Raw genomic sequence first — 13,768 nt, 5'->3', positions numbered from 1 at the left:
TTTCTCGAGCATCTCCTTCGTCGACATGAACTTGCCGGAAGCCTTAACAAAGTTGTCCTTGAGTTCTTTGACTGTTTTCATGACCTTCACCAGTTCGTACTCCCACATCGTCATCTCGGATATGTGAGCGGAGTAGTGGCAGTTACCTGGACAGATCACACAGAATCCAGCGTCATCCATGACGGCGCAGAGATTGATTTCTCCTGGCGTGGGAAGGAAACATCCTGAATGGCACGAAACCAGACAGTTGTTGCAGTTTGTTGATAGATGCTTGGTGTTCTTCCGTTTCGGGACCAGCTCCTCGATCTCTGTCTCGAAGTTCTTGTTCTGCTCCATGTTGGCCTGCTCGTTTTCCAGACATGCCCTGATCTTCTTCATTTCGCTCAGCTTCGCCAGCCCGGCCGAGATCTGAGGCAGCAGGCTCGCCATCGCCATCTCCAGCCTCTCGCGCTCCTCCAGGACTTTCTTCGTCAGCGCCAAGTCCTTCCCCTCTGTCTTCTCCAACGTTTGGAAAAACCTCTTCAGCTGCTTCACGTTGTTCGTCCAGACAATTTTCTCCAGCTTGTTGTCGTCCTCTTCCTCGTCGTCACTCCCGGAGCCCTCCCCGTTGGAATCGGTGTCGGGCCTCTCGTTTTGCGTGTAAAGGGCGGAGTTGTTAAATTCGAAGTGTGTCGCTTTGCCCTTCCGGTTCTTGCGGCAGGGCAGGCCCGCGGCTTCGATGGCGCCCAGGACGGGGATGTCCTTCCCGTCCACAAACGTGACGAGGACGAGGATGTTCTCGGCGATGTCCTTCCCGAAGATGGAGAGGATGGAGTCGAAGACGTACTGCTGGATGGAGGTCAGCCGCGCCAGAGACGCCTGAACCACGAAGCACACGGCGTCGATGTGGTCCACACTGCCGGGGCTGGTAAAGAAGCGCTTCACCTGCTCTGTGATCAGCTTGTCCCGAGAGAGTCCCCGCGTGTCTCCGAACCCCGGGGTGTCGATGACCGTGAGGGAGTAGGGGACGACGAATCCCTTCTGGTTGTGGAGCTCGTAGGACGTCACGATGGAGGTCTGACTCTCCGCCTGCGAGCGGTTGGTCTCCTCGTGGATCAGCTTGAATCGAAACCGATCCTCCCACTGCACGCCCAGGATGTAATTGATCATCGCGTTGATGAGGGTGGTCTTCCCTGCCCCTGTGGCCCCCAGAAGGATGATGACCTTATTGTTCCCTTCTTCTACTTTCCTGCCGAACGCGAAGCGCTGGAAATGCTGCTCGTCGGTGGGCTCCTGTTCCAGCAACAGCCTGTATAAGGAAGGCTGCCCGCGCTCTATCAAAGTGGAGAAGTTTAGGAAGTGGTCGCTCTGTACTTTAACACGACTGACGTCCCCTGACTTGACTCTGCTGTCCTTCGGGATTGTTATTGGAGTCTCGGGGCTCGGTGGACTCTTGCCTTCTTTGCCACAGTCGGAATAAACCCGGACGATGTAGGAACTTCCTTCCCTCAGGTTCTCCAGAGTGCACACCCTCCCTCTGACTTTGAGCTTCGTCCATGTTTTGCTGTCTTGCTCGTCCGTTGCCCCCTTGAAGACCTCTCTGTATTCAACTTCGTAGGAAGTAACGCTGACTCCCTGTCCCACAGAGGTGGGCATGTCCCAGGTGACCGTCATGGAGTTTGGTCCTGTTGATTTCTGCTGAGGAGCTCCGGGGGGGGCTGAAGGAAGCGTCTTGCAGGAAGGAGTTGCGTCGCTGGCACAACCGACTCCGGGTTTGCAAACCGCCCGACAGCCGAATCGATAAGAAGCGTTCAGGTCCAGCCCCGACACAGTGAACTCTGGCTTGTTGTCATCGGTGTCCACTTCCCTCCAAGCTGAGTCACCCGGCTTCTGGTACAGAACCCGATACCTCACGATCTCGCCAGCGCCGTACTTCGGCGGGCGGAACGCCAGCTGGACGGAGTCGTGCAGAGTTGTCAGCACGGCCGGTACCCCCGGCTGGGAAGGCAGCTCGAAGTGCTTGCTGGCCAGAGCCCCCCTTTCGAAGAGGTAAACGGAAGATCCGATGTGGACCTCGTCCTTGATTGACGCCACACAGAACTTCACGTTCGGTCTGCCTTTGTTCTCTCTCCTGAAGTCTAGGAAAAGTCTGATGTTCTCCCGTGTCAGGGCTGTGACTTCCTCCGACCTGAACCATTTTCCCCGTCTTCCCTCTGGCTCGAGATCAGGAGATACCTCTTCACCTGTCCCTCGTTCGGAGGAGGTCAGATAGCTTTCCAAGATGTTTAGGTATTGCTCCCTTTGCTTCAGCGATGTAAACGCAAAGCACACCACGTACTCGTTCGCCGAATCGAGCACGACTTGGTCCAGGTCACTGCTGGAGGGGGCCACGGTGACGTCGCTCATGATCTGCAGGTAAGATCTCAGCACGTTCAGCTCCCGCTCCTTGTCTTCCAGGAACTGCGCGAGCAGGGCGTTTCGGAAGGGGGAGCGCCCTCTCCCGCTCAGGAGGTCGACGAGTCGGCCCTCTTCCTCGCCGCCTCCGCGGATGACCGGCAGCAGCCTGGCCAGAGATTTCTGAAAGACCAGCTTGTACTCCACGCACAGGTCTTTAAACCGCAGGAGTTTCTGGTTCATCTCTGGAAACTGGATCGCAATCGCGTCTTTCATCAGATCTTGGCACCGCACGATATAATCATCCATTTCGTCTAAAATACGCTGGGATCGGCGAACTAACCCGATGCTGATTTGCCTGACGATTGTGGCAGCCTGGGAGTCCAGTTTTGTCAGTGGGTAAAGCCAGACTTTCATGGGCACGGTGTGCTCTCCGTCTTTTCCAAGCAGGTGTGGGAGAGATGAATAGACCTTGATGGCGTCTTGGAACGTCACCGGATTCTTTTCCAGAGCAAAATCCCCGTAGAATTTGCAGTTGAACTTGTCCGCCTGCTGGCGTTCCTCGTCCGTCATTCTGAGGGAGGCTTCGCCTTCGATCGACACACACGGGATCATCTTTATCGCCGCGTGCAGACTGCCCTGGACGTCCTGCTGCTTCTCCTCTGCCGAAACCTCCCGGTCGAAGACGAAGAAGGCCTGCGCGCCGTACAGCACCGCCGTGACGACGTGCGTGGCCGACCCCTCCTGGAAGACGTTGCTGTGCTGCACGTTTCCGGCTCCTAAGTGGTCCATGGTGAGCTGCTCGAAGCGCGTGGTGGTGCGGTACTGCAGGGTGACCCGCGACTGCTTCTTCGAGGTCTTCTTGTCGTTCAGGTAACTCGCCGAGCCCTTCACTGAGACCAGCCCACAGAGGAAGCTCGCCTCCAGGGAGGCCTCCACATTCAGAGCGGACGCCTTGTCCTCCGTGGAGTCGGACGCAATGATCTGGAAATCGGTGTTCGGCTGAGGACGCACGTCGATGTCTTTCTGCAGCGTCTCGGCGTCCCATAACGTGATTCCTGCGGGGAGACAAGAAATAGAAGAGGTGTTCATGGGGCTTTGCAAGCTTGTCGCGCTACAGGGAGTGATCTTTCAGCTGCGCGGTCAAGTGTCGCTGTAGCGTCCCTGGTGGTCTAGAGGTCAGGATTAGGCGCTCCCACTGCCGCGGCCCGGGTTCGATTCCTGGTCAAGGAATGTCAATATTCTTCTGGGGCGGAGCGGTGGCTCTGTGGCTGAGGATCTGTTCCTGTGGCTGGAAGGTTGCCGGTTCAAATCCCGCAGCCGACAGAGGAATCCTACTCCATTGGGCCCCTAAGCAAGGTCCTCAACCCCAACTGCTCCAGGGGCACGACACGACACCAGACTGGAGCCAGATGGAGTGTCCACTGTGGGTTAACGCTAGGGGACGACACGACACCAGACTAGAGCCAGATGGAGTTTCCACTGTGGGTTAACGCTAGGGGACGACACTGCACCAGACTGGAGCCAGATGGAGTTTCCACTGTGGGTTAACTCTAGGGGACGACACTGCACCAGACTGGAACCAGGTGGAGTTTCCACTGTGGGTTAACGCTAGGGGACGACACTGCACCAGTCTGGAGCCAGATGGGTATGACTGGAAGCTGGGGAGGAAGTGACCTTATCATTGACACTCTGTCCCTGGGAACACCAAGGACTGTGAACGTGGGTGTACAGTGCCTGATGACGCAGGAGGAGCAGAAGTCCTAGGAAGGAGCAAGACTATCAGGCAGCATGGCAACCAATAGGATTCAGTAGCGATCTGCAGTGTGGAGAGGCACACGTCGAAGGAGCTGGGTCTTTGATGTGTAGGGAAAACTTACATCGAACTTGCATCAGATCAGAATCTAAAGAGGGTCCATACAGCTCAGCTCAGTATTGCTCTCACCTGGAATCTGTCATAGAGGTGAAAGACAGGTCACCTCAGTGTGAACCTCTCTCCTGGAATCGGTGTGTCTGTCAGTGTCGTACAGCTGGAGACAGGTCACCTCAGTGTGAGTCTCTCACCTGGAATCAGTGTCTCTGTCAGTGTCATACAGCTGGAGACAGGTCACCTCAGTGTGAATCTCTCACCTGGAATCAGTGTGTCTGTCAGAGTCGTACAGCTGGAGACAGGTCACCTCAGTGTGAGTCTCTCACCTGGAATCAGTGTGTCTGTCAGGGTCGTAAAGCTGGAGACAGGTCACCTCAGTGTGAGTCAATTTCAATTCAATTCAATTCAAGGTGCTTTATTAGCATGACCGAAGGGTACAATCAGTGTTGCCAAAGCAAATAAAAATAATAAAATTAACATAGAACAAAACAAAAAGTAGAAGTAAAATAAAATCTACAGACATGTTACAGACATTTACAACAAAGACATATTATATAATATTGACATATACTGTAGGCGGCTGGAGCATTATTGGGAGACGGACTCACTGTTCCTCAGGCTGTGACAGGAGATCACATACTGGGCTGCCAGATCAACTGAGTTCCCTCCTCCCTCTCCCAGTAGGATTGGGACCTGTTGTGGTTTTGGCAGGTGTGGGAACTCTGGGATTAGATTTCTGAATTTCGGGAAGAATGTTTCTCTAATCCCAGAGTATCTGTCACAGTGCAGTAGGAAGTGCACCTCTGTCTCTATTTCTCCCTGCTGGCAGTGGGAGCACAGCCTGTCCTCTCTGGGCAGCCAGGTCTGCCTGTGTCGCCCAGTTTCTATGGCCAGGTTGTGGTCACTGAGCCTGTACTTCGTCAGGGTCTGTTTCTGTTTGTTATTTTTTATGTTGGTCAAATATTCAGCTAGTGTGTATTGTCTGTTTAAGGTTCTGTAGCATTCCAGTTTATGTTGTGTTTGTGTGTGTGTCCCAGTGTGTGAGATACTGCTGTTTGATCTGTGCTGTGATGTGGTTGAGTCTGGGTTGAGGTGCTCTAGCAGTACTGTCCTGAGGCTGGTTAGTGTTGGTGTGGCTCAGGTCGGTGAGCCTCAGGACCAGCTGGCTCAGGGGGCTCTGTTTTGAGCTCAGCTCTTGGCTCAGCAGGGCTTTGTGGTGGTAGGAATTTTGGTCACTGTTTTTTAGGTGTAGCCAATACTTTAATATTCTTTTCTGTATGTTTATCAATAGTGGGTACTGGCCTAATTCGGCCCTGCACCTGTTGTTAGGAGTTTTTCTCTGCACACGGAGTATGATTCTACAGATCTCCAAGTGCAGAGTTTCTGTGAGGTGTTTGTCCCATTGGGTGTAATCCTGGTCTGTGAGGGGACCCCACACTTCACTGCCGTATAGGGCAATGGGTTGGATTACACTTTCAAATATTTGGAGCCAGATTCTTGTTGGTGGGTTGATGTTGAAGAGCCTCCTTCTTATTGCGTAGAAAGCCCTGAGTGCCTTCTCCCTCAGTGCCTCTCACCCGGAATCAGTGTGTCTGTCAGGGTCATAGAGCTGGAGACAGGTCACCTCAGTGTGAGTCTCTCACCTGGAATCAGTGTGTCTGTCAGGGTCATACAGCTGGAGACAGGTCACCTCAGTGTGAGTCTCTCACCTGGAATCAGTGTGTCTGTCAGGGTCGTACAGCTGGAGACAGGTCACCTCAGTGTGAATCTCTCACCTGGAATCAGTGTGTCTGTCAGGGTCGTACAGCTGGAGACAGGTCACCTCAGTGTGAATCTCTCACCTGGAATCAGTGTGTCTGTCAGGGTCATACAGCTGGAGACAGGTCACCTCAGTGTGAATCTCTCACCTGGAATCAGTGTGTCTGTCAGGGTCATACAGCTGGAGACAGGTCACCTCAGTGTGAGTCTCTCACCTGGAATCAGTGTGTCTGTCAGGGTCATACAGCTGGAGACAGGTCACCTCAGTGTGAATCTCTCACCTGGAATCAGTGTGTCTGTCAGGGTCATACAGCTGGAGACAGGTCACCTCAGTGTGAGTCTCTCACCTGGAATCAGTGTGTCTGTCAGGGTCATAGAGCTGGAGACAGGTCACCTCAGTGTGAGTCTCTCACCTGGAATCAGTGTGTCTGTCAGGGTCATAGAGCTGGAGACAGGTCACCTCAGTGTGAATCTCTCACCTGGAATCAGTGTGTCTGTCAGGGTCATACAGCTGGAGACAGGTCACCTCAGTGTGAATCTCTCACCTGGAATCAGTGTGTCTGTCAGGGTCATACAGCTGGAGACAGGTCACCTCAGTGTGAATCTCTCACCTGGAATCAGTGTGTCTGTCAGGGTCATACAGCTGGAGACAGGTCACCTCAGTGTGAGTCTCTCACCTGGAATCAGTGTGTCTGTCAGGGTCATAGAGCTGGAGACAGGTCACCTCAGTGTGAGTCTCTCACCTGGAATCAGTGTGTCTGTCAGGGTCGTACAGCTGGAGACAGGTCACCTCAGTGTGAATCTCTCACCTGGAATCAGTACGTCCCTGCGGCAGTCATACAGCATCCCCAGCTGGAAGGGGCGTCCGAGTGTGGCCACCTCGATGGTTTCTGAGTCCGACATAGCTCTGGAGCCTGGGTTCGTTACTGAAATCAAACCCAACACAGAGATGTTAAATGATTAACATCACAACCTTTGTACATGATTTCAAAGTCATGCACCAACGTGGCTTGATCATGTTGATAAAATGCTGCGTTTTGACATTCTGTTCTTAACAGCCATATCAGCTGGACAGATAAAAGTGCAAAGATCATTGTTTTTATTGTTATCATAGCAGGTATGAGGCTCCACTGGAGCCATAAAACATTATGCATTAACAAACGATATCTACGTACCATTATACAATCTGTTTGAATTTGGTCTTTGCACGTAGATCTTACTCTAACCGAAACAGGAGCAGAACTGCAGGTCAACATCTGTGGAGTTGCAGAGGAAGACGTACTGGACTTGAATTTGAGCAACTCTGAATTTTTCTTCTTTAACAAGTGGATAGCAGGAAGAAATCAATCCCTTCAGCTGAATTGTCCTGCCTCTTAAAAACAGTTTCGCCTTGAAACCAAGCATTAATTTAGGTCCGCGTCTGTGGCGATGCACTAATGCACTACCGGTACGTTGTAGCTGCTTGACCCTTTTGTTCCTCTTCGTTGTCTTATTCTAAGCCCTTCCCTCTATGACAGCTACCACGCGGGGCGCCTGACCTGGGCGACCATGGAGCTGTGAAAAAATAGAGCCGAAACCTACTGTGCTCTTGGTGTCGCGCGTCGAACGGCAGCGGTTTCCTGCTTTTTTCCAGGCCTCTTCTGCAGTCGGTGGCCCTTGTGGTCCCCTGAGCCAAGAGCTCAGGGATTCGCTCCCTTTATGTGCTGGAAGCCCCACCTCCACCGAGAGATGGCCGGTGTCCTTTTGGACTTTGGACTGATGTGGAATTAAAACTTAAATGTCGCCCTGTTCGTCAGTAGTCTGCAGTCCTTTCTGTTAAACTGTCAAGGTGCTGTCAAAAAATTCCATTATTACACTAGAGACATAATAAAATTAAAAAAAGCTAACAACAATCATCTAACAAAAGAGGTTGTTGATGGAGATGCCAGTAAACCCTGGTGTGTCTGCAGCAGGGCTGTCCAGTCCTGGTCCTGGAGGGGTCAGTCAGTGTGTCCAGTCCTGGTCCTGGAGGGGTCAGTGTGTGTGTCTGCAGCAGGGCTGTCCAGTCCTGGTCCTGGAGGGGTCAGACAGTGTGTCCAGTCCTGGTCCTGGAGGGGTCAGCCAGTGTGTGTGTCCAGTCCTGGTCCTGGAGGGGTCAGCCAGTGTGTGTGTCCAGTCCTGGTCCTGGAGGGGTCACTCCGTGTGTGTGTGTGTCCAGTCCTGGTCCTGGAGGGGTCATTCCGTGTGTGTGTGTGTCCAGTCCTGGTCCTGGAGGGGTCACTCCGTGTGTGTGTGTCCAGTCCTGGTCCTGGAGGGGTCACTCCGTGTGTGTGTCTGCAGCAGGGCTGTCCAGTCCTGGTCCTGGAGGGGTCAGTGTGTGTGTGTCTGCAGCAGGGCTGTCCAGTCCTGGTCCTGGAGGGGTCAGTCAGTGTGTCTGCAGAAGGGCTGTCCAGCCCTGGTCCTGGAGGAGTCAGTGTGTGTGTCCAGTCCTGGTCCTGGAGGGGTCAGTCAGTGTGTCTGCAGCAGGGCTGTCCAGTCCTGGTCCTGGAGGAGTCAGTGTGTGTGTCCAGTCCTGGTCCTGGAGGGGTCAGTCAGTGTGTGTCTGCAGCAGGGCTGTCCAGTCCTGGTCCTGGAGGAGTCAGTGTGTGTGTCCAGTCCTGGTCCTGATGGGGTCAGTCAATGTGTGTCTGCAGCAGGGCTGTCCAGTCCTTGCCCTGGAGGGGTCAGTGTGTGTGTCCTGTCCTGGTCCTGGAGGGGTCAGTGTGTGTGTCCTGTCCTGGTCCTGGAGGGGTCAGTCAGTGTGTGTGTGTCCAGTCCTGGTCCTGGAGGGGTCACTCCGTGTGTGTGTGTCCAGTCCTGGTCCTGGAGGGGTCACTCCGTGTGTGTGTGTCCAGTCCTGGTCCTGGAGGGGTCACTCCGTGTGTGTGTGTCCAGTCCTGGTCCTGGAGGGTTCAGTCCGTGTGTGTGTCCAGTCCTGGTCCTTGAGGGGTCAGTCCGTGTGTGTGTCCAGTCCTGGTCCTGGAGGGGTCAGTGTGTGTGTTTCTGCAGCAGGGCTGTCCAGTCCTGGTCCTGAAGGGTTCAGTCAGTGTGTCTGCAGCAGGGCTGTCCAGTCCTGGTCCTGGAGGGGTCAGTCAGTGTGTCTGCAGCAGGGCTGTCCAGTCCTGGTCCTGGAGGGGTCAGTGTGTGTGTCCAGTGCTGGTCCTGGAGGGGTCAGTCAGTGTGTATCTACAGCAGGGATGTCCAGTCCTGGTCCTGGAGGGGTCAGTGTGTGTGTCCAGTCCTGGTCCTGGAGGGGTCAGTCAGTGTGTCCAGTCCTGGTCCTGGAGGGGTCAGTGTGTGTGTCCAGTCCTGGTCCTGGAGGGGTCAGTGTGTGTGTCCAGTCCTGGTCCTGGAGGGGTCAGTCAGTGTGTGTCTGCAGCAGGGCTTGTCCAGTCCTGGTCCTGGAGGGGTCAGTCAGTGTGTCCAGTCCTGGTCCTGGAGGGGTCAGTCAGTGTGTGTGTGTCCAGTCCTGGTCCTGGAGGGGTCACTCCGTGTGTGTGTGTGTCCAGTCCTGGTCCTGGAGGGGTCACTCCGTGTGTGTGTGTCCAGTCCTGGTCCTGGAGGGGTCACTCCGTGTGTGTGTCTGCAGCAGGGCTGTCCAGTCCCGGTCCTGGAGGGGTCAGTGTGTGTGTGTCTGCAGCAGGGCTGTCCAGTCCTGGTCCTGGAGGGGTCAGTCAGTGTGTCTGCAGAAGGGCTGTCCAGCCCTGGTCCTGGAGGAGTCAGTGTGTGTGTCCAGTCCTGGTCCTGGAGGGGTCAGTCAGTGTGTCTGCAGCAGGGCTGTCCAGTCCTGGTCCTGGAGGGGTCAGTGTGTGTGTCCAGTCCTGGTCCTGGAGGGGTCAGTCAGTGTGTGTCTGCAGCAGGGCTGTCCAGTCCTTGTCCTGGAGGAGTCAGTGTGTGTGTCCAGTCCTGGTCCTGGAGGGGTCAGTCAGTGTGTCCAGTCCTGGTCCTGGAGGGGTCAGTCAGTGTGTCCAGTCCTGGTCCTGGATTCGTTACTGAAATCAAACCCAACACAGAGATGTTAAATGATTAACATCACAACTTTTGTACATGATTTCAAAGTCATGCACCAACCTGGCTTGATCATGTTGATAAAATGCTGCGTTTTGACATTCTGTTCTTAACAGCCGTATCAGCTGGACAGATAAAAGTGCAAAGATCATTGTTTTTATTGTTGGCATAGCAGGTATGAGGCTCCACTGGAGCCATAAAACATTGTGCATTAACAAACGATATCTATGTACCATTGTACAATCTGTTTGAATTTGGTCTTTGCACGTAGATCTTACTGTAACCGAAACAGGAGCAGAACTGCAGGTCAACATCTGTGGAGTTGCAGAGGAAGACGTACTGGACTTGAATTTGAGCAACTCTGAATTTTTCTTCTTTAACAAGTGGATAGCAGGAAGAAATCAATCCCTTCAGCTGAATTGTACTGCCTTGTAAAAACAGTTTCGCCTTGAAACCAAGCATTAATTTAGGTCTGCCAGTCAGACCTGGAGGGGTCAGTCAGTGTGTCCAGTCCTGGTCCTGGAGGGGTCAGTCAGTGTACTACACAGTTGTGGATGAGACCATCAGTGTGTACAGTGTAGAAAATGAAAAATGTTTTTGCTGGGTCACAGGTAGAAAGTAAAAAGTTGATTAAAGTGGTTGTGATGATGTTGACTGTCAAACAGTCCATGATCGAACTCTGTATTGAGCTACACGACACAGATGGTTTTAGAACTACTGGCTTTATTGTTTTTCTCCAGTACAGGGAGAGACTGCAGGGGGTCAGATTTCCTGAGATTTCTTCTGCTCCTCCAGCCTCTTCCGGTGCTCGCTCATGATGCGCTCGCGCTCCAGCCTCTCCTTTCTCCTGCCCTCCTCCTCCTTCTGGAGCCTGAGCTGCCGGAGCCGCTGGTCGGCCTCCTCCTGGCTCCGCCTGCTCATCTCTTGGTTGTAGCAGGAGTAGCAGAAGACGATGTTGCCGTGCCTGTGCACATGCGGTGGGGAGAGGGTGGTGCCGCACATGCAGCAGGTGTACACCGTCACCGTCTCGGTCCGGTGCTCCACTCGAGCCGGCGGCCCCTGGCCCATGTCCGATCCGCCTAGACCGTCGCTTTAAGGAAGCCCCGTCCTGAACTCGTCCGCTGTCCTGCGGGGGGGGGACACGGAAACGCATACCAGATCGCTTGCCAGAAAAACAACCCCCAAACATATCCCGTTCACTTTCTCTCTTCGCGAACAAGGTGTTCTCCCGACGGCGACAATCTCAGAGTCGTTCCACCGCCTCTGAAAGGGCTTTTTAGTGGACCCCGGAGCGAAGGCACCAGGCTGGCCTCAGAACGGAAAGGACTGTGAGGACTTTCAGACCTGCCTGAAGAAACGTCCCAGCTGACGCAAGTACGTTTCCTCTCAAGAAGAGTAACACTTCTCCGCGGGAGGTGGACAGGGTCAAATGGGGAAGATGAAGATTTCTTACCTCGTATCTTCAGCTTCGGAGCCCGGTGTGAGGAGCCCAGGGTGTGGACTTTGACTGGGGCTCGGGCTTGGCTCTTGTACCTCTGAGCTGCTGCGCAGTCCCAGCTGCTGGGTCCTAGTGCTCTGTGCAGCTCTGTACAGCACTGGGGTTTAGACTGGGTGTCCTGGTCTGCTGGTCTCTGTTCGTGAACCCCCCGGCATGTCTTTGGACTGTGGGCGGCACCTGGAGGAAACCACACAAACCTGGCAAGGACGTGCAAGCTCCACCCAGACAGCACCTTAGGAGTTGCCCTGAGCCCAGGAACCCGGCTCCGAGAGACCGCGATGCCCACCTCTCGCCCCTGTGTGTTGGTACTGAACCAAACAACGCTTTTGATCGCTGTGGGGCTGCAGGTTTTACTTCACTAGAAAGGGGAAAAACAGAACGAGCAAGGAAACGAAACAGCCCTTTGGACCTCGGTTGGAGGAGTGTGAAACCAGTTTAGACTATTTCTGAACAAATAGTATCTGGTCATTAAGATGGGGGAAGCATTTATTAAGATGCATAACCCCTCCACCACTGTCTGGATAGCTTCTGTGAAAACGTTGCCTAAACCTTGGACTCGTACAGTTCGGGACTATGCACTTTGTGATTGTGCTCTCTCACAGAAGACAGAAAACAAGTCTGTCGTGAATTCCCACAGGAATTAGAGCCGTGATTGGATCAAGGATAGGATTGGAGCCACGCTCCTCGCCAGCTCTCCCTTCTCTGTACCCAGCCAGTGTTGAAGCTGATACCGGAGGCACTGCTGTACACAGAGAGGGGTGGGAGGGGGGAACAAGCTGCCCATCCCTGTTGTTGAAGCTGATACCCTTTAACTGATGACTTCCAGTCAGCAGCAGGGGCAGTCGATCACTCGGGATGCAGAAAGCAGAACAGGACACCCAGTTATCTGAAAATGTTACTTTATTAAAACTTCTACAAAAAGATTAACGACAAGAACCAGACGCTGCCCAGAGATCAGGAGTGATCGATCACATGGAGATACTGACCAGGGCCAGTCACAGCGAATTGATCAGGAGTGATCGATCACATGGAGATACTGACCAGGGCCAGTCCCAGCGAATGGATCAGGAGTGATCGATCACATGGAGATACTGACCAGGGCCAGTCCCAGTGAGTCGATCGTGAGCAATCGATCTCAGGGGCAAAGTACCAGAGCAGATTCGAGCGAAGCCCCAGGCTGCTGGTGAAGTGGGCCTGGAAATGTGCAAGACTGCAAAGCAAACAGCAGACAGACCCCTCTCCCACACCCCAGCACGCAGCAGCAAGAGAGCGTTTCCTCTCGGGGGGCCCCCTTGTAGGAAGGAGACCGAACCAGCAGTCCCCTGAACTCCGCCACACACACAGGTCAGTTTGTACAACAGGGACACCTGGAGAGAGACAGGTCAGCCTGCAGGACAGGAGAGAGAGACAGGTACAGGTACTCATGGCCAGGTGTGGCTGTTACCTGCTTGCCCTGGTCTCTGAAGAACTCTCCAGCGTTCTCGATCACCAGCTCGTCTGTCATGGAGGCGTAGGGCTGCTCCTTACACAGCCTCAGCATCTCACAGAGGGTCACCCTGAACGCCCACACATCGCTGGCCGTGGTGAACTTCCCCTGGGGACACAGACACATGGGGTCACCCCCAACACCCCCACACAGAGACACACAGGGTCGCCCCCAACACAAACACACACACACACACACAACACACACACACACACACACACACACACACACACACACACACACACACAGGGTTACCCCCAACACCAGGTGTAGCTGGAGAGAGAGACACATCTCATATTAACACTGAGAGAGAGAGAGAGGGGTTAATACACAAACACTGACTGGACACTCCAGTACATGAACACTGCAGTGAGAGAGAGAGGGGTTCATACAGACACACTGACTGGACACTCCAGTACATGAACACTGCACTGAGAGAGAGAGGGGTTCATACAGACACACTGACTGGACACTCCAGTACATGAACACTGCACTGAGAGAGAGAGGGGTTCATACAGACACACTGACTGGACACTCCAGTACATGAACACTGCACTGAGAGAGAGAGGGGTTCATACAGACACACTGACTGGACACTCCAGTACATGAACACTGCACTGAGAGAGAGAGGGGTTCATACAGACACACTGACTGGACACTCCAGTACATGAACACTGCACTGAGAGAGAGAGGGGTTCATACAGACACACTGACTGGACACTCCAGTACAGGAACACTGCACTGAGAGAGAGGGGTT

At 53.8% G+C, this 13,768-nt stretch overlaps 1 protein-coding gene across 1 annotated transcript; it reads right to left on the bottom strand.

Annotated features, from left to right (window-relative positions):
* Positions 1-10,753: 10,753 nt before the first annotated feature.
* On the bottom strand, positions 10,754-11,544 carry LOC138243464 (Golgi resident protein GCP60-like). The gene is made up of 2 exons (XM_069199095.1): positions 11,481-11,544; positions 10,754-11,153 (listed from the first exon to the last, which is right to left on the bottom strand). The coding sequence occupies exon 2, from the start codon at positions 11,093-11,095 to the stop codon at positions 10,790-10,792; it is 306 nt and encodes a 101-aa protein (XP_069055196.1). The 5' UTR covers positions 11,096-11,153; positions 11,481-11,544; the 3' UTR covers positions 10,754-10,789.
* Positions 11,545-13,768: the final 2,224 nt, after the last annotated feature.

This window comes from Lepisosteus oculatus, chromosome 14 (assembly GCF_040954835.1).
Source record: "Lepisosteus oculatus isolate fLepOcu1 chromosome 14, fLepOcu1.hap2, whole genome shotgun sequence".
NCBI lineage: Eukaryota > Metazoa > Chordata > Actinopteri > Semionotiformes > Lepisosteidae > Lepisosteus > Lepisosteus oculatus.
Note: the sequence above shows the minus strand (reverse complement) of the source record. Positions and strands in the feature narration are given on the sequence as shown.